We start from the raw sequence: 20,439 nt of genomic DNA, 5'->3' as shown, positions 1-20,439 counted from the left end.
TCTGATCTATATGATCATATTTGATCATATATGATTATATCTGATTAGATATGATATTATCTGATTATATATGAACCGTTATATATGACTAGATATGAATAACGTCTTTATCTGATCATATTTGATCACTTGTTAAAAACGTTTTTATTTGATTATATATGATCATACTTTATATATATGATTCCATCTGATCAGATATGATATTAACCAGTCAGATTAAAAAATAACCTTATCTGATCGTATATGATCAGGCATTATATATGATTAATTGTGATCACATACATGATTGCATGTAAATATAAATTTTTATAGTAATCAGATATGGTCGTATATGAACACTGAGATCTAATCAGATTCGAAAAGTAGTTCAATCATCATATATGATCAAAGATGGCCATATATGATCATTATAGTCATATATAACGTCATATAGAACCACATATCATTATAATCATATATAACGTCATATATAACCACATATCGGCATTTATAATCACATATAATCATATATGATACTGACAATGATCATCTGTGATTATGCACTATATCCGTTCTACTTTTAGAGCTTGATTAATTTTTGTTTCTTATTATTTATAAGAATTTCATTATCCCATAAAAATATCCATAATTTAAAAATTTAATTAAAAAGAGTTTACCAAAAAAAAACAATAAATAAAAAATGGCCGTATCAAATTTTTAAAAAATTAATTGTAATTTTTATTTTTCCATTACTGACAGCAGACACTCGCATCCTATAAAAATATCAATAATTTAATGATTTAATTAAAAAAAAAAAAACATGATCATAATACACTAATTAATCAATTATTTACAACACTTTTGCCCGTCTTTGACTGGGCTTCCAATAATTCATTAACTAAAAAAGAATAATAAGAATCACTAAAAAAAATCTTTCGTCTACCCGTTTATCGTTACCCCATTGACTATCTCATCTTCATTAATTAATAGTAATAATTATAATAATAATAATAATTAATAATAATAGTAATAATAATTATCAAGATAAATTATATAATTTTAAAATTAATAAAAGGACACAGTCAAAGCAATCTTAAGTTATAGGATTGAGTTCTCACATAAATTATTTAAAGTTAAATTTAAATAAAAATTTTACGAAATCTAAATTTAATCTAATTAACTCTTCTTTTTTTCATTTTACTTCATTATTTATCTCTAAATCAATAGCCGGTGTAATCATGCCAAGGATTTCTATCCGCTTGTCTATTGTACGCTCCCACGTGAACCACTTCTGGAGTCTTGTAGTATTGCGTTGAAGTAGTGGCTCTTTCGTCATTGATTCGAGTAAGAGGAAAAAACCCAGGGCTCGGAGCAAAACTTTTTTGCTGCTGTGGCTGTTGTGGATGGTACTGATGATGCTGAACCTGAAGCTGATGGGAAGCATCTGGTTTGAAAGGCCTTACGCGGTAATTATTTTCAGAAGGCTGGAGAGCCGGTTCTCGATTCCCTTGCCGTTGGAGTGGAAGAACAAAACCACTGGGTAATGAGTCTTGATTTAATGACGGAGTCAATGCTTCATTCAACGCCACGTCGTATTCACTTTCTGGAATGTCCACGAGATGATGGGGAACTTCATTGACCCGTTGCTTGGCTACGCTGCTGGGTCCAGTGACATCTTTTCGGTTTTGTTCCCCGAAGTTGTTGTTACCTTGAGTATTGTTTGGAACACGGTTCCCCCTATTGGGTGACGGACGTCGTTCTTCTGGCGCCCACTTGATTTCGCTCTTTTCATCCTGGGCCTTCCAATTGGGGTCGAACCCGTCGTGAGACTGCGGTCCCAGGTCTTGAGCAAGCGAATCAGTTCGACTGCCATTGAAATCTTTTTTTTTATCCGTATCAATTTTTCTGTAGGCGTCGTAAGATCTGTCTTGGTAGCGATCTTCAACTTTAATAGGACGTTTCGGATTTCCGGTTGAGGGAGGGAGAGATTTTATAGAAATACTGGGAGTCAGGGGCTTGGGGTCTTTGCTGCCAGAGTCTGGAGCTTTAATTCCAACGGGGGAGAGGCCTCGTGGGTTGGGATTCCCACCCCGTGAAGGGAGAAACGGACGTTTGACGATTCTGACCGTCATTCTGGGCGGCAAGGCCGTAGAAGCTGGGGCGGAAGACGACGAAGAAGAAGTCGATGACGAAAATGAATACTCGTCATCGTAGTATTCGTCATCTGGCGGATAGTCATCTTCTAGCTTACGCACTTCTGGCTCTTCTTTTTTATCATCAGCTTTACCATCAACTGTGGTTCTGGTAACGGAATCACGATCTTTCGATCCCTGGCCATCCTCATAATCTTGCGTGATTGGATTGGTATCTTTCGATTGCGCTTCTTCAGCAGAATCTTTGCCCGATTGCTGAGAAGGAAGTCGATCATTTTCTTTATCTCGCAATGCAGGTCGTCTCATTCCCGGTCTGTGATCTCTCTCACGGTCCATAATTACTGATGATTCCTTTTCTCGGTCCAGTAATGCGCGATCACGAGCACGTTCGTAATAACGATCACGATCTCGCGGCCGCTCTGGATACTTCCTAGGTCTCATGTCATCCTCCTCGTCTCGGTAACGTGATGGCCTTTAATATTAAGTCATAGTCAAACATCATTCATAATGACAATAATTATTTATAAATAATTCATTAATTTATTCCAATAACGAGTCAATTAATGCGGTATTTATTAAGTATACCTTAAAGGCCGATCTCGTTCTCGATCTCGTTCCCGGTCTCTGACATCACGTGATGCATCAATAAGATGCCGATCCCGTTCCCGATATGGTCTTCTTCTCACGGGTCTTCGTGCCGGTCGTTCCTCTAGTTCATCCTCGAAATAGTCTTGATCACGAGCTACCGATGACTCTGTTGTTGACGTTGTCGTCGTACGTTTATGCTCTCCTGTCATGCAATTCCAATCTCAATAAATATAACTCATATCCATTTATACAAAATCATTAAAACACCATTTAGCAATACTTTAATCATTGTTATTATTAACATTTATTGTTCATTATTCAATATAAGGATACATCAATACATAATTTTAGAAAGTTACTGCCATTATACATTATAAAGAAAATGAATTACCGACAATCGGTTGAACGGATGATGCTTTGTAAGCAAATCGGTCTTGCTCAGACAATGGAACGGGTCGACGGATTTTTGGTGGCGCCCGTGGACGAGCGTAGACTGAAGTACTGGGTGCTGCTGGTTTCACCAGGGTTTCACTTGCTGGTTCGTCATCGTAATCGTCTTTAGCAAATCTGGTAAAATAAACAATTAATTGCCAATTTGTATCAATTCTTAATAAGTAGTGAACTGGGATCAGCAAATTACCCTCGATCGTAACGTTGATCTTGATGACGTCGTTCATTGTCAGTCTCATCGACTCTGGGTGGATCGCGCCTGTTATTCCTTGGAGGAAACCTGTCACGAGGCCGCATCACCAATGAATCTTCCTCGTCCCTGACAGCCACTGGCCGTTCTGTTGAATACTCGCGTGGTCGTGATACTGGATCGCGATCACGATAATCCCTGTCACGATCTCGCGGATAATCGCGAAAGTGCTCGCGATCTCTTTCTCGGTCTCTGTTGCGGACATTGTACTGCTGTCGGTCGTCATAATCATAATCATCGCGCCGATCGTAACCCGATCCGCGGGTTCGAGGTCGCTCGTAATCATCGTCGTAGTATTCTTGATCATAGTAATCATAGGCAGGACGTCTTCGGAAGGGTCGACGTCTTCGACCACCCGAACGCGGACTGTCAGCGAATTCTGGAGGTTGGATCGGCGCAGCTATTGTCGTGGTTGTTGTTGTTGTTGTTGTTGTTGTTGTTGGTGGTGGTGCGATCGTTGTTGTGCTGGCAGCTTGGTAAAGTGCATCATTACGATGCCAGTATTTTTTCGAATTAGCGCAATCTATTTCGGAAACAAAATGGCAGATGAATGTTTTCTGATCAAATGCCGTGAAGTTGGCGCATAGGAAATCGTAGCGTGTGCCGTAGAGACAATGGTGATAAACCTGTAAAAAGAAATGTTTATTAACTGTTAGGTGTGGAACGTGGAGACAGTGGGATATTTGTGATTTCAGCGTTGGAACTTTAGGGTAAATAGACCGAGCTTTTGTGAAAAACTCATATTGGCACTCATTGAGGTTCGGACCCAGAGCCTTGTCGATTGAAGTCCGACCTAGAATTATATGTCTTAGACCACTTGGCTTAAAACCGGGTTTCGAATTATTTTTCAGTTTTTAAGTATCGTAAGTTTCCGAAAACTGTCGTCAATTCGGATTTTTACAAAACTGATGAATAGAAAAATTTACGGATTTTTATGATAAGTTGAAAACCGGCGAAATTATCAAAAATTATGAATTTTTGATTGAATACTAATAGGGTAGAAAGAGCATTTTTGGAAAATGCTCTATTTTTGGATATTTAATACTTTCTTTTCCCGGGTCGAAAAATTTGATCTAATTATAGTCTCACTAGACTGCATTTGAACTAATTGTCTGTTTTTGAATTTTTATAAAAATTTTAAACCGTTTTCGATCTAAAATTTAAAAAGGCAACATTTGAGAAAAAATCTGATTTTGATCTAGAGATGACTAAAACCAGGCTATAAATTATTTAAAACAAGTCTGAAAATAAATAAAAAACTATAAAATAGAATTTCCGCCTTAATAGTATCATACAAGGATTTTTGAATAATTTTTTAAAATTAATCCTCTAATTTGATCCAAATTTTTTCCAAATTTTTGAATAAAAATTTTTCAAGTGCCCAAAAGTGGTCAAAACAGTACCTCTCCTCTACTTAATTCGATTCCATACACAGATAAGCTGATTAACATCCGACAAAAAGAGACTGAATTAAATGAAATTGAATCACATCAATGATCTAGTTTAAAACGATTTTGTAATTTAACAATCGTGTTGTTCTTTTCTCCGACTTGCTTTCACACAACATCTACACACATACACATACATCCCATAAGTACAAGTATAATTTGTTCTTTTAGAATGTACACCACATATCCACATTTGTAAATCGTGCGGTTACAGTCTCGCGGTTACATTCCCCCCCACATCGTAACAACCGAATATATTCCATAAGTTGTGCGTGTTACTACGCAGCGTAAAATAATTTAACTTTTTCACTGTAGTTGCCATCGCTGTTGTTATTTTACTTGCACACATACACATCTACATATCACGTGGAATGATCTCGAGTGATTTACTAGAGCACATCGAAATCCACCGAATACGTCCTGGATTTCTACATCGCTCTAATCAGATATTCGACGGCTTTTTAAAATCTACTCTCATATGTTATCTGTTAGGTTAGAAAATATAAAAAAAACAACATTACAATGCTCTACTCTCGATTTGTATTGTCTCAAGCCCGTACTTAATAACAGTAATAACAAAAAAGTAAAACCTAATAATCATCATATATTCCGATGAAATATTAACGACTAAATGTCAGGAAGCGTATTGCGTATCTAAGATGGTATTTAGCATGACAATGCTTCTTAACGGTTCGACGGGTCTAGATCGATATTGCGACATCTGCTTTCTCGATTATTTTACTCAAAACAAGGGTTTCATAAACATCTTAACGGTTATTTATAATTTATAATGAAATAGTTGTATTTTGACGTTTAATGTTGTTTTCTAAAGCAGTGAGGTGTGAAGTTGATCAGCTTAAAAAATCTTTTTGTCAATTACCTGACACTTGTGTGGTACACTGGCGTAAAATCCGTCGTGGAGGCCATCGCACTTGAAGTCTATGTCCTTGGGTATTGTTTCGTAAAAAGGATAATCACTTAAATTGTATCCGTTCAATTCTCGCGGTAGATTTGGATCCCATATGTAGTCAATTTGCGGAATTCCGGTCAAATTGTGACTGGCTGTTGCGTTACCATCTAATCCCTGATGTTTCCATAAACAAATTTAGTGAATAAATATATTCAGACTTGATTTACTAAATAAAATCAGTTACCTCAGTTTTATTCCCGTCAATTTCCGACCCATCATCTAATGAAGGTGACTCTGTTGTGCTGGTCGTTGCTATTTTAAATTTTGGCCGGGAGTTTTTCAAGCCTGCTGATACAGCCGAGGCTAGTAAGAAACCTAAAGCAGATTTATTTTATTTTATTTTATTTTATTTTACTTAACGGATCTTAAGTGAGAATCGAGCTGTGATATTGTGAAATAAATGAAGAAGCGACTGATGGCATTGCAAAAGTCTGTTAAACTAGGAGCTAGTGAGAGCACGTGACGCAATTACAAATAACTTGCAGACGAAGGAGGACATGATAAAAGAGGTAAATTGAGTAATTGTTTTTAAATCAGATCAAGGCTTGGGTTTAATTCGATATTGTTTTTTAACCATTAGAAATATAATGTATATAATTATATATATAGGGTGCATTAGTGATTAATGGGTGTTATTTTATGCTAATAAGAGAAAAATACATTATTAGGAATTATAGAATATGAGAATGGAAAGACAAGGTTGGATTTATTTTTATAATGGATTTTTAACGGAGATTGTGGAGGCTGTGTTGTAATTTATGTTAATAGTGATCTTTAAATTGAGAATGTTGATAATGTGTTTATCAGAAGTTGTTAATAATATTAAGAGAGTGAGTTATAATGTAGAGGTTTTAAGCCGGAGTCAGTTATTTCTGCAGTTAAATTTATAAGTATGATAAATATAGTATATATAGTTGATTGGTTGAAAACACTATGATTTAGAGATCTACTATACTGATTATTTATGACTGGGGTAATAAATGATAAATTTTAGAGGGTAATTATATTTATTTTGCCATGGGTTTTATTAGATATTTTATTGAAGGATTTGACGATTTTGAGAAAGGAATATTGAGTATGGATTAAAATTCGAGAATCACAAAGAAACTAGGCATAGTGAGGAACAATGATATTAATTATTACGGCAGCTAAAAAATTACTGTAATTTTACTAATTTGTTATTAAATATTAAGATTTAAATAAACGACTGGGGGTAGAGTATTTGAATATATATTACTCGATAATTCGGCTTTAGCTAAAGGAGACTGCGGAGCATTGGCCTGAGGCTAGAACTCACGCGCGGGAGATCAGGGTTCGAATCCCGGCTAAGCCAAAAAAAATAAATAAATAAATTCACTTGATTCTCTACTCGGACTTTGAGGCATAGGAATTTACAATATCAATGCACGACAAATAATAATAATGATAATAATAACTAAAATAAATAAAAATATTATTTTATTAGTTTGGATTTTCATTTAGTTAATTTACTACTCTACAGTAAAATTTGCTCTATAGTAAAATAAATAAAATAGTTTTAAAAATTTTAGCTGTTTATTTTTTTTACTCAAATTTAAATTACTAAATGTATGAAAATTTAATGCATGACAAAATTGAATTCTAACTTATTAAAAATTTATTTCACAAATTTTTCAGCGAAATTCCCTTTCTTACAAGGGGCGGGCATAATGGACCTCCAAAAAAATGACTAAAAAATTTTTTCAATGGATTAAAATTTCCTCTTACAAAAAATTCCATTAATTTTAATTTCCAAAATCTCATAAATAATTTCCTGTACATCTTTCTTTTCTAAATACCAGCAATCCACCATAAAAAATATTAGCAATTATAATTTCCCACTGTCCTCACATAAAAAAAATTTATTTACACAGCAATAAAATCCTCATGCAACCAGCATAAAATTTCTTTTTAATTATTACAAAAAAAAAAATAATTACGACACTAAAAAAAAAATTTCTCAACTTAAAAAATTACCATAAAGTGTGAGGAGAAGGCACGTCCTGCGCATGTTGCAATATCTGTAATAAATAAAATATTAATTTAATAAAATATATAAATATATGAATAGTCAATGCTCAGGTCGCTAATGCGTCGATTTGTCAGCTTTGTAACCATCGACCAACGACCATCAGACATCACCAGACTCTTCAGTAAAAATCACTCATACTGATACTCATATATATTTATTTATAAACTCATACTTTTATCATCGATTCCACAGGTTGATACTAGAGCTAGTACATGCAAGTATAGAAAACTTTCTCTGTGCTGTCACCACCACCAGCCATATAATGCAAGGATAATGTGGGTGTTATATAAAACCACCCAGATACGTAATACTCGTAATCTTTGACATCTAGGTCCATTGATGTATCATCAACTCGCTACTTAAATCTCTATGTCTCTATTAAGTAACTAATTTATTTAATTTATTTAATAACTGAGTGAGTAAGAGATATTAAATATGAACACGCATCCAACCTGCCTGAGGATTAATTACTAAATTATAATAGTTAATTAGGGATTATAATGAGTTAAATTTTCCAAGGACGAGTAACCTTGGATGGCTTAAGATTGACCGTTGCTGCTGTTGTCTTGTCAACATTCCAGTGACTTCCGCATTACGACAGTTGTTGCCTTATTTTAAAAATATAATTAAACACCTCTTGTACAAATGGTGAAAGTAACCTTGCGACTTAATATTTACTTTTAATAATTAACATTTATGTTTATATAATAGTTATAATAATCATAGTCGTAGCAATAAAATAAGTCGATGGTAAGTCTGGAGTTAATGGAGATTTTTTTTTTCTTGGATTCAAATTCTGGCTTAAATATTGGGTTTAGGATAAAAGTTAAGGAATACTTTTTTGTAGGAAATTTAATTTTGAACAAATATGTATTAGGGTATATTTGTCATATTTTTGATAGGTTCGACAGAATATCGATTTTAAGGAATGAAAATTTTGAAGGGGTGATAAATTTATTTTAATTTGAATCTGGGTGCGTAAAATTGATATTACTCATTATATATTGAAGATATGATAAAAATGTATAGGAACAAAGTTGTAGAGAATTAAATTTGCTAAAAAAAAGTATTCTATAAATTTTTTTTTAAAGTCGTTAGTTTATGAGATATTTTGATTTTTATAAATTGGAGTTTTTTGTAACTGATTTTTATTAAAAAAATAAAAAATTAATTGAAACGTCATATATTTAAATATGAATAAAAATCCGTTAGACTTTTGACAAGTAATTTTAACCGGAAGTTTATTCAAAAACTCATTTGACGTTTCTTACCTCACATTGAACGCAAGTTAACGGTCTTCTCAAAGGTCAAGCAAGTGTTCAATAATGAAATCAACTATCACATGTGTATAAATATACCGATAATTAAAAAAAAAAAAATTTTTATGTCAAGGAATTTAAAAAAATTTTCCCAAGTCAACGACTCGAGTCAATCAAGGATTAGCTCCTTTCTTTTTTTCATTATTATTAAATTTATGTGCTCAGTCTACCAAATGCTTCCTTCTTCGCTTCAATGCAGTAATTATTTGCTACCATAACCATTATTAATATGAATTATTTTACAATTACTATCATCAGTTTTCCTTCAGCAAATATTTTTAAATAAATTTAACCGAGATAAGAATATTTAATGAAATTTAAAGAGAGAGGCGACAAAAATGTTCAGTTACGTGTCGTCATCGCAATCCGTTGTCTCCAGTCAACTGTAAATGTACAGAAAAAAACTTGGCTCAAGAAAAATTTTCCATTTTCTATTGAAAACTTAAATTTTTTTGAGACGAGAAAAATATTTTTTTTTGCATCAAGAAAATATTTATTTGCAATTCATTACAAAAATTTTCTTCAGTAGTTTAAGTATATATATATATATATATATGTATGTATGTATGTATGTATGTATGTATGTATGTAATTATTAATAGGGATTCCCATAAAAAGTGAACGCTATTTAAATAAACCTGTTCTTAAAAAAAAGGCGGAAAAATTTAAAAATTCAAATTTCGAAATTTGAATTTTTAAAATAAAATGAATTTTAAAAGAAAATTCTGAACAATTGATTTAGTAGAGAGTAAATAGAAATGAAATAAAAAATAAAATACCTCTCTCAATGGAGTTTCTCTCTTTTCCTCGGTTGTCGACGCTAATCTTTAGCGCTCACATTAATCTCACCGTTTATAACTCCCGCAGTTTTCCCAAGACTATCTAAAACAATTCACTATACACGAGTTTATATTTTACAAATTATATCAATTCATGAAAACACGTGTCAAAAATTAATCAATTAATAAAATACAGTATATATATTTATTTATTTTTATATTTATCGTCGGACGCGGCGTCCGGGCCGGCTTGATACTAACGTAATGGAAGTGGAAAACACCAGGAGTTGATGGTGGGTTACAGACTCAAGAGCTTTCTACATCGAGGATAAACAACAGTGGGGATAAGACAAGACTCCATTGGCGTACTATTACTGTACAACACATATATATATATATATATTGCTTACCTTTCTTTTCTTAAATCAACTCCCTGCATCATCTTATTTTTTAAAAAAAAATTAACTATAACCACTGGCGTATCCACAATTTTTAAATCTAGTCTCATAATTAACCCCCACTTAAATAAATTAATTATCAATCGATTATAAATTTTTTTTTTTAATAATTTTTAAATATAATGCAAGTGAAAGTTATTAAATTATTTTATTAATTAATTAAAAAAAAAAAAAAAAAAAATATATATATATATGTATATATATATATATAAAACCTACGCAAATTCCATTTAAATGTCTCTATTGTTATATTTATAAATTCTACATATCATGTGTCATATGTCATATATAATTGATTAATAAAAATATATATATATATATATATATATATATAGGTATATATTATTAAAGGATTAAATTCTTATGATAAAATCAAGGCAACTAAAGGCGCCTTTTTTAACTCGTTTGCTAAAGAATTATGAATATTTTTAAATAATTAATGGATATAGAGACCAGTCTTCCAATAACTTGTTTCCAAATTCACTTATATTTTTATTTTTTATATAGATACATATATGTATATATGTATTAAAATTCTGGTGATAAAACCTTTCATGTTTTACGTGACTAAATTACAAATAAAATTTTTTTTTTTTTTTTATTATTAATAAAAAAAAAAGTGCAGGTTGATGTTCCCTCCAAGGATTTAAAAAATTCCTAAAATAATTTTCTATGAAATTTTGAAGATTTTAACTTTCTTTTTTTTTTTAATTCATTTTTTTTTCTTATTACGATTGATAGTGAGAGTGATATCGATTGACGATCGGAATCGTTGGAGATTTTGAGATAAATAGTGCATGTAATTACTAAATATAATGATAGATGTAGAGATAACTGATAGATGTGGAGGCAGAGTAGAGATGGAGAGTGAAGTTTATTGTATTTATTTATAATATATATATATAAGTTTTGAATATCGGGCGAGGCGAGACCGATCACTATACAACTCAAGTCCAGCCACTCACTTTCTATTGCCCAATCATGCCAAGAAATCGCCAACATTATGTGGTACTGTTCTTACTACCGACCTCGATCGACATTCACACGAAAGTGATACAATAAAACATTATATTTATAAATATATGTGTATGTATATACATATATATGTGTAGAAGGATAGATGAATGGTTGATGTATGGGTGGATGGATATTTTTTCTTTCCCACATTAGTTTGCTTTCATAAGTTATTAGAATACAATAAATTTTAAAATATAAAAATATATTATGGGTAATTATGACACTTGGATTGTTGGGATTGAGAAACTGAAATTAATTAGCGGGCTGTAGAAATTTGAATTGATGCGGGATTGCGCGATCGCTAAGACCGAGAACCAGCTGTGCGATTACCGATAAAGTTGGGATGGAAATTTTAGGAAAATTTTTTATGTAAATATATGAGATGTGATTAGTTTTCTTTTTTATATTAATTTATTATGGTACATAATTAGTTAGAGTAGTTTTTATATTCTGTTGCCATTCGCGTCTCGATACAAGTCGTCGTTGATGCCGTATAGTCTTGGGGAGTCGTTGCAGTCGACCTGAAAATATAAAATTATTTTAACCTTCTGTTGGAAAGACGCAGAGTTTAATCACTTAGAATTTTTTTTTTTTATTTCAATTAGAAAAAAAAAAAATTAGGATATTTTATTATCGATACATTTTTTTATGGAAACGTTGGATATTTTTTTCAATATTTTCTGATCAAAGTGACGATTTGTTACTTTTTTTGCAGAATGTAGTTTTGCGCATGGATGAAAAAATTTTTTTATAAAAAAATTCAAAACTTAAACTGAAGACTAAAAAACTTCTTCAAGGGTTTTTACTTTAGAGCTTCGAAAAAAAATAGTGAAAGTTGTGTCAGCTGTAAAAACAATAATTATCAAACCAACTGAAAATAATATATTTATTTAAAATTTTAATTATTAAAAAATAAAATAATAAATAGTTTTTGTTATTTAAATAATTAAATATTTTTTTATAAATGTATTATTTTAAATTTTAAATATATAACTTTACTTCATGGATAAATAACTTTTATTATTATTTATTTTGCTGTAATGAGTTAACTAGTGTGCGACATCCTTGACAAATCGGCTTATCGTAATCATCACAATAATAAAACCGTATTGTTGTTCCATAAACAAATACTTTTTTTAGCTAAAGTCCTTAGTTTCTCATCTTTGTCACCCCAAATTTTATCATCCGGTTGTCGTTCGTCCAACAGATGACCGACTTGCCACAATTCCTCTTACCCATTCTCAATATTTAAATTTAATAACAACAATAATAATAACTTTGTTCTCAGACTGACAAGCTAAACAAAAATGTATAAAATAAAAAATGCAAATATATAAACCTCGAGTACTAAAATGTCTTTCAGTCTTTAGGGCCCATGTGTAACTTTCCCTTCGCCCACTATCTAACGCAGTTCCTCCCTACTTTTTTCTTACACTCCCTACAGCCCTTCAATACAAAAAATAATCCGCCCCAGGATCCAACCCACGGGTTAATTTATATAAAATTCCCAGTTAAAATAAAAACAATTTCGGGTCTATACCTTAAACCACCAGTCGCAAACTCGTGCAGTTTGACTGAACACTGTGCCATTTGGGCAAAGGAAACTAAACATCTGACCACTTGGAAGACACCAGTGCCAAACTTGACATCTTGCTTCTGGATCTGCGTAATAACCCGGTAATTTACCACCGCAATTAAACTGAAGACCCGAAGGCACCGAATTGTACACCGGGTAGTCAATGCCCGGCCTGTATCCATCTATTTGCTGAAAAAATTCCAAAATTTTCAAATAAAAAAAATTTTCGTCAAATTGAAAATTCAAAATTTTTTTTTGGTTTTCCATCTGAAAAATTTCGTAACTTAACGAAATTCCAGGCAATATTTCATAGAGATCAGATAAAATCAAACTGATAAAGTTACAGGACTTACAAATTTTTATTACTGACCGGAAGTGTAACGTATTGTTCTCCCGTGTTCTTGTTTTTTATTATTATTATAATTTTTTTTTTTTTTTTAGTGATCATGTTTATGGAATTTAAGACCCGACGAAATGCTCAAAATTTATCTCAATTCGATTGGAGCAACATTTATATTGTCTTGGTGTTCCTCCGGACAAGCTTCCGGTGAAAATGAATAGGATTGCGCATCCTTCATAGTCGACTGCTTACTCTACGAACATCTCCCCTTTTTTTTTAACATTTATTTATATTTTATTTTATTTTATTATTTTTCTGGTTTTACGATCAATTGTCGGTGTGAGAAAGAGCAAAACTGACAGGAGTCACTCAGGTCCTGACTCCTCAAGGGAAGGGAAGATGTCAGAGTACATCAGAACACGACAGAGTCTAGATGGAAAGCGAAACTGTTTTTTCTAGTGAGAATGCTCGCGTAATAATTAATTGGGTGACGGGTACACGCATCTGATTGTTACGTAGTCACGTGAGAAATTACTCGAGATTTATTCTAAAAATTATTTAATAATAAATTACGTATGAGTTTTTTTTTTTCTCAATCAGTGAAATTTTTTTTTTACCGTAAAAATTTTCCGAAATTAAAAAAAAAAATTTAATGGAATTTCCATTAAAAAAAATTTTTTTGTTAAATTTTAATGCAGTTACAAAATAAAAATCTATGAAAAAAATGGGCTTAAAATAATTTTTCCAAAAAAAAAAAAATTTTCAAAATTAAAAAAAAAATTTTAATGAAAATTTTTATCAATTTTTTTTTTTTAGAATTTAAATGCAGTGTCAAAATAAAAATTTATGAAAAATGGACTTATAGAAGAATTTTTCCAAAAAAAATTTTTCAAAATTAAAAAAAAAAAAAAATTTTATGGAATTTTTATAAAAAATCATTTTTTTTGAATTTCAATGCATATAAAAAATAAAAATTGATAAAAAAAAGGTATTAAGAATGGACGAAAGAATTTTTTCCAAAAATAAAATTTTGAAAATTATAAAAACTGAAAAACTTACTGCTGTTGTTGATCGATATAAAATAGCACCAGCAACGAGAACAAGACAACAGATAAATTTGGAAATCATCTAAAAATAATAATTTATTCACTTAAAAAATAAAAATAATAATAAAAACATTTTTTACACTGAAACCAACCTTAGAAAATTCAAAAACAAGTAAAATAAAAAATTTATTTAAACTGAGCAAATTTTTTTTTAAATATTAGTGAGACTGCTACCAAACGTGTGTTATTAGTATTGTCTTGAAGATGTTCTTAAAGAGGTGGTATATATAAGGCCCGAAGAATCGCGAGTCGGGGGCAGATCTGAGAGCCCCTCTTAGTCGAGTATCTCACAGAGAAGACAATTGCACCCCTCCAAGCGCATCTTCCACCTTTTTACTCCTAAGTATCCTCTAGTTGTATAGGAAATAAAGAATCTTCTGGCTCCTTGTTGCGAATGTTCTTGTTCTCTCTTTACTTGTTACCCAGCTGGCGTTATTTTCGATGTTGATGTTGTTGTTGCGATTCACGCGATGTACATTAGATTGGAATAGGAAGATCGTAACACGAATCCCTTCTTGTGAAATCGGTGCTCTGTACCCGTGAAAACACTCGTACTTTGATTCATCTGATCATCCGATATATATTTAATACATAACACTGTTTTTTTATCACCAATAAGTATTAATAGAGGACGGACAAAATGGACCACCCTAAAAATTTGGAAAATTTTTTTTTTCCACGTGCTTACGTCACTTACGACTTCCTCATCATTTTTATACAATTTGGAGTGTCCCGAATTTTTTTTTAGGAATTTTTTAGTGGACCCAAGTTGGCAAGAAAAAATATATATGATGTTTTCTTCGCTATATTGATTTTTGATATTTTTTTTATTTACTGACAGCATTGCGATTTTTTTTTTGGACTGAAATTTGATGTCAAAAATTTTGCGTCATTTTTTTAAAATAAAAAAACAAATTTTTCATTTTTTTAGGGGTGGTCCATTTTGCCCGCTCGGAAAAAATTTTTTTTTTCTGGCAGGAAATTTTGTTTAATTTTTTTGAACGTAAATAAAAAAAATATTCACTGAATTCTCTCGTATTATTTTTTTAGCGGTTCCATTTTACCCACCCCTTTTTATATGTTTGTTACTTTGACAAATTTCGGACGGAAAAAATTTTTTTTTGTGGATTTGATATAAAAATCAAATTTTTAATTTGAATTTTAATGTTTTTGTTGAAATTTATGCAGACACGATTTTACCCCGTAAGTTTGTTTATGTCAATAATGAAGATATGAATGATGAATATTCATGATGCTGAGCGGGAAATGTTAAGTCAAAAATTATAGGGCATATTTAATATCTTAGATCCAAGGCTCTTGACAATTATCCGCTATTCATTTGTAAATTATAAATCGTAGAGGAGCCAATTTAACGAGCCGTAACATTATTCCTTTTGTTAGACTCTTGTTTGAGAAATATTTAACAAAAAATTATAATTGTGAAAAAATATAAATATTTATTATTTTGTATTAACCAATTCATGTATATATTTATATATACATCTATATTTGTTCTAAGGTGGCCTAAAAATTTTCATAAGTCAAAATTTCGAGTTTCTCTAAATTCAAAATTTGTTACAAATATAATCGGTTATATCTCAGAAACTAACGGTCCTACGAAAAAATTTAAAAAGTACAAATCGATAGGAAATTTAATTTTCTACAAAAAAGTTCTCATACATTTTTACCGTAATTGCAATTCCTTAAAAGTTATGGGTTAATTTTACAAAAAATTCGTTTTTAGAATTTTTTTGTAAAATTTGGTGTTCATTAATAAAAAAAAAATTTGCAAATAAACAACGTATGACTTATATATATTTTAACTATATATAAAGATTTTCAGAATAACATTTTTAGTTAAAATTTGAAATCCATAAAAAAGCCCGCGAAAGTCTTCAGAATTCAAAAATTCAAATTCCCAATTTTTTTAAATTTTATTTTTGTCGATAACTCGTAAGCAAGCGGTCCTACGAAAAAATTCATTGATTACAAATCGATAGAAAATTTGATTTCCTATAAAAAAGGACCTATACATTTTTACTGTAATAGCAATTCCTTAAAAGTTATTGGCCAATTTTATAAAAAATTCATTTTCAAATTTTTGTCGTAAAATTTAATGCTGGTCTATAAAAAAAATTTTCAAATAATTATTATATATGACGTATATATTTTTTTGTGCTACAACTATATAAAATTTCCAAAATAACATTTATAGCGCAAATTTAAAACCTATAAAAAAAGCCCGCGAAAGTCTAGGATTCAAAAATTCAAATGCTCAATTTTTGAGATTTTATTTTTGTCGATAACTCGTAATCAAACGATCCTACGGAAAAATTCATTGATTACAAATCGATAGTAAATTGAATTTTCTACAAAAAAGTTCGTATACTCTATTACCGTAATTCCCATAGATAAAAAATTACCAGCCTTTTCTACAAAAATTCCATCCGAACCAGGCTCCAGAATTTTTTAACAAAATAAAATCTACTTGTTAACAAAAAAAAAAAAAAAAAAAATTAAACCAGTAACTACATATGAATATATGTAATAAAATAATATAATTATTTAATTTCCGAGTTCACATAAAAATGAAATAATATGCTGAGGTGTCGCACGTGGAAACTAAAAATATTCTCACGTCTGAATAATCCTTTTGCTATTAAATAATTAATTATAAATTGCACACACGAGAGTAGAAGAAAAAGAAAGATCAAAAAGACTTATGAAACCGGTGTACATATATACATACACATATATAAATATATAGCAATCTAGTTGGATAGTAATAGTAAAGAGAAATAAAATAAAGAGGACGAAATAACAAAAAGTCTGCATGCGTGTCTTTGAGTCAAATACGATTATGTAATAAATTTATTTATTTTTTTTTATTCTTATAGTTCATTTTTTCTCTTTTTCTCTGAAATATTTTTAGTGGACTAAATTAATAATAATAATAATAATAATAATGAATGTTGGCACAACACAAAGAAAAAGTGTTTTCCGGATTAAAATGAATAGTAACCAGTCGGTTAGGTGATACGGTATGTAATCAATGACAGTAGACTCATTTTATTTTATCTTTTTTTTTATTTAGTTTATGTTTCTGCTACAGACTATAACCCGTCAGTTTCACATTCAATTCATTTTATTATCGCATGTCTTATGTGACGGTTGTGATGTGATGTCAATTAATTAGAAGTAAAAAAAGATATTTTTTTTTTGAATTTCGCGGTTTTTTTGAATCGTAAGTAATTTTACTACTAATTAATTTTAACAATTTTTATATTAATTTTTTTTTTTTCACACGTAATTTTTTGAATTTTGAAATTTTTTTATGGTGGGAAAAAATTTATTAGGAAGTTAATAAATTTTTTTTGTAGGATTTAAAAAAAAATATGTATAGATTTTAAATTACAGATGATTATTTAATGTAAAAATAAATTTAAGATTGAAGATTAAAATAATAAGAGACAAGTACGCGGTAGACTAATAAATTATTTTTTTATTTGAAGATGATAAGCTTGAGATAAGAAGTAGACAGTGACAAGTGAGAGCAATGATTAATTTATAAAAGAAAAAAATTTAGAACAGGTTTTCGTTGGCACTGACTATAATCTAGGATATATATTTATAGAAATGTGGACAGAAAGGGGTGAGAGTAGATCGAGTACTTAGGGGATATCAAATTTTTTTTTATTTCTGGTATATTTTTGACGTGAGGTTTTTTTTATATTGGAGGGTGAATAGGGAGGACAAGAAAAAAAAGATATTTTGCTAGAGTTAGATTTGGTACTGGTGTCTTCCAAGTGGTCAGATGTTTAGTTTCCTTTGCCCAAATGGCACAGTGTTCAGTCAAACTGCACGAGTTTGCGACTGGTGGTTTAAGGTATAGACCCGAAATTGTTTTTATTTTAACTGGGAATTTTGTATAAATTAGCCCTTGGGTTGGATCCTGGGGCGGATTATTTTTTGTATTGAAGGGCTGTAGGGAGTGTAAAAAAAAGTAGGGAGGAACTGCGTTAGATAGTGGGCGAAGGGAAAGTTACACATGGGCCCTAAAGACTGAAAGACATTTTAGTACTCGAGGTTTATATATTTGCATTTTTTATTTTATACATTTTTGTTTAGCTTGTCAGTCTGAGAACAAAGTTATTATTATTGTTGTTATTAAATTTAAATATTGAGAATGGGTAAGAGGAATTGTGGCAAGTCGGTCATCTGTTGGACGAACGACAACCGGATGATAAAATTTGGGGTGACAAAGATGAGAAATTAAGGACTTTAGCTAAAAAAAGTATTTGTTTATGGAACAACAATACGGTTTTATTATTGTGATGATTACGATAAGCCGATTTGTCAAGGATGTCGCACACTAGTTAACTCATTACACCAAAATAAATAATAATAAAAGTTATTTATCCATGAAGTAAAGTTATATATTTAAAATTTAAAATAATACATTTATAAAAAAATATTTAATTATTTAAATAACAAAAACTATTTATTATTTTATTTTTTAAAAATTAAAATTTTAAATAAATATATTACTTTCAGTTGGTTTGATAATTATTGTTTTTACAGCTGACACAACTCTCACTATTTTTTTTCGAAGCTCTAAAGTAAAAACCCTTGAAGAATTTTTTTAGTCTTCAGTTTAAGTTTTGAATTTTTTTATAAAAAAATTTTTTCATCCATGCGCAAAACTACATTCTGCAAAAAAAGTAACAAATCGTCACTTTGATCAGAAAATATTGAATAAAATATCCAACAATTTTTTACGATTTTTTTATTTAAATAAATCAGGGGGTCTTTATAATGCGCTTCCGTTACAAAATTAAAAACCGAAAGCTAAATCAGTTGGTAGAGTACAATATAAATAAAATAAAAAAAATATAATAGATAAAGTTTTATAAAAATTTGGCAACGCACGAGCGAACTTGGACGTTACTCTTTTAGATGAGTCGCGGCCGAGTGCACTTCCGGTGACCGTTTGCCATCGCCGTCATTTCCTGCATCCCGTAATTGTCTCGTGCGCACGGACGAAATAAAAACTTAGCCATGTTTACATATCAGCGTTAGCTGGTTTAATATCAGACAAATTATTTTTTTTTTCACTTGATAACTGATTTATTGTTTTTTTTAAAATTATATAAGTAATTATAAGTCTCGAGCTGGGGATTATGCAGCAACGCCGAGTGATAAAACAACAAAATTAGCGATCGAGGAAATATCTCGTGGGAATTTTTTAAAAAGTTCGTTTCAATAGTAGGCGTTAAATGATCACCTGCAACTAACATGGAATACTAATGAGAATCTTTAATTCAAACTGACGACTATAGATAATATATCCAGCTCACCTGACTCACTTCCTGTATACACGCATGTATATACGTATACATATATACGGTTACCGAAGACCTCACCCTCGAATATAAGTAATTTATTCAGAACCAGTGTAATACAATCCCTTTTTAATTTTATTATAATTACAAACGGTTAAATAAATATAAATAATAATAATACTAATAATAATAATAAAATATAATGTTGGTTGAAACAATTGAGAAGTGATGAATTTTTGATACTTGACTTTAAGTGAGAATTATGGTTAAACTATGTAACTTACGGAAAAAGTTGATAAATACTTTTTTGTAGGAAATTTAATTTGCTACAAAAAAGTATTCTTTGAATTTTTCCGTAGATTTGATAATTTACGAGTTACTTCAGTAGAAACTTTGACTTGAATTTTTGAAACTGTAATGAAATTTTGATATTTTACTTTGAATGAGAATTGCGTGTAAACAATGAAACACGAAGAAAGTTGACTGATACATTTCTGTAGGGAATTTCAATTGCTACAAAAAAGTATTCTTTAAATTTTTTCGTAAATTTGATAATTTGCGAGTTATTTCAATAGAAACTTTGAAGGAAATTTTTGAAATTATAATTAAAAGTA

The 20,439-nt window shown here is 30.5% G+C and overlaps 3 protein-coding genes across 6 annotated transcripts in view; 1 reads left to right on the top strand and 2 right to left on the bottom strand.

Annotated features, from left to right (window-relative positions):
- LOC103580248 (conserved uncharacterized protein) overlaps positions 1-20,439 on the top strand; it is a 44,236-nt gene that overhangs the window by 20,027 nt on the left and 3,770 nt on the right. Inside the window, exon 1 of one of the 4 annotated variants that reach the window (XM_053736914.1) lies at positions 17,665-17,727. The exons of 2 other annotated variants lie outside the window; for them this stretch is intronic. The gene's annotated coding sequence lies outside the window, so the exon portion shown is untranslated. Of the gene's footprint in view, positions 1-17,664; positions 17,728-18,061; positions 18,370-20,439 lie in introns of those variants that run through there. One more of the 4 variants, XM_008561936.3, reaches the window with a different exon arrangement.
- LOC103580250 (zinc finger CCCH domain-containing protein 13) lies at positions 692-10,241 on the bottom strand. The gene is made up of 8 exons (XM_008561938.1): positions 9,987-10,241; positions 7,834-7,877; positions 6,023-6,153; positions 5,749-5,952; positions 3,361-4,046; positions 3,112-3,287; positions 2,718-2,922; positions 692-2,604 (listed from the first exon to the last, which is right to left on the bottom strand). The coding sequence occupies exons 2-8, from the start codon at positions 7,865-7,867 to the stop codon at positions 1,200-1,202; spliced, it is 2,841 nt and encodes a 946-aa protein (XP_008560160.1). The 5' UTR covers positions 7,868-7,877; positions 9,987-10,241; the 3' UTR covers positions 692-1,199.
- Positions 11,905-14,512, bottom strand: LOC103580249 (U-scoloptoxin(01)-Er1a-like). Its single transcript, XM_008561937.1, has 3 exons — positions 14,437-14,512; positions 13,002-13,226; positions 11,905-11,982 (listed from the first exon to the last, which is right to left on the bottom strand). The coding sequence occupies exons 1-3, from the start codon at positions 14,503-14,505 to the stop codon at positions 11,905-11,907; spliced, it is 372 nt and encodes a 123-aa protein (XP_008560159.1). The 5' UTR covers positions 14,506-14,512.

The sequence above is a fragment of the Microplitis demolitor genome, chromosome 2, assembly GCF_026212275.2.
Source record: "Microplitis demolitor isolate Queensland-Clemson2020A chromosome 2, iyMicDemo2.1a, whole genome shotgun sequence".
Taxonomy (NCBI): domain Eukaryota; kingdom Metazoa; phylum Arthropoda; class Insecta; order Hymenoptera; family Braconidae; genus Microplitis; species Microplitis demolitor.
Note: the sequence above shows the minus strand (reverse complement) of the source record. Positions and strands in the feature narration are given on the sequence as shown.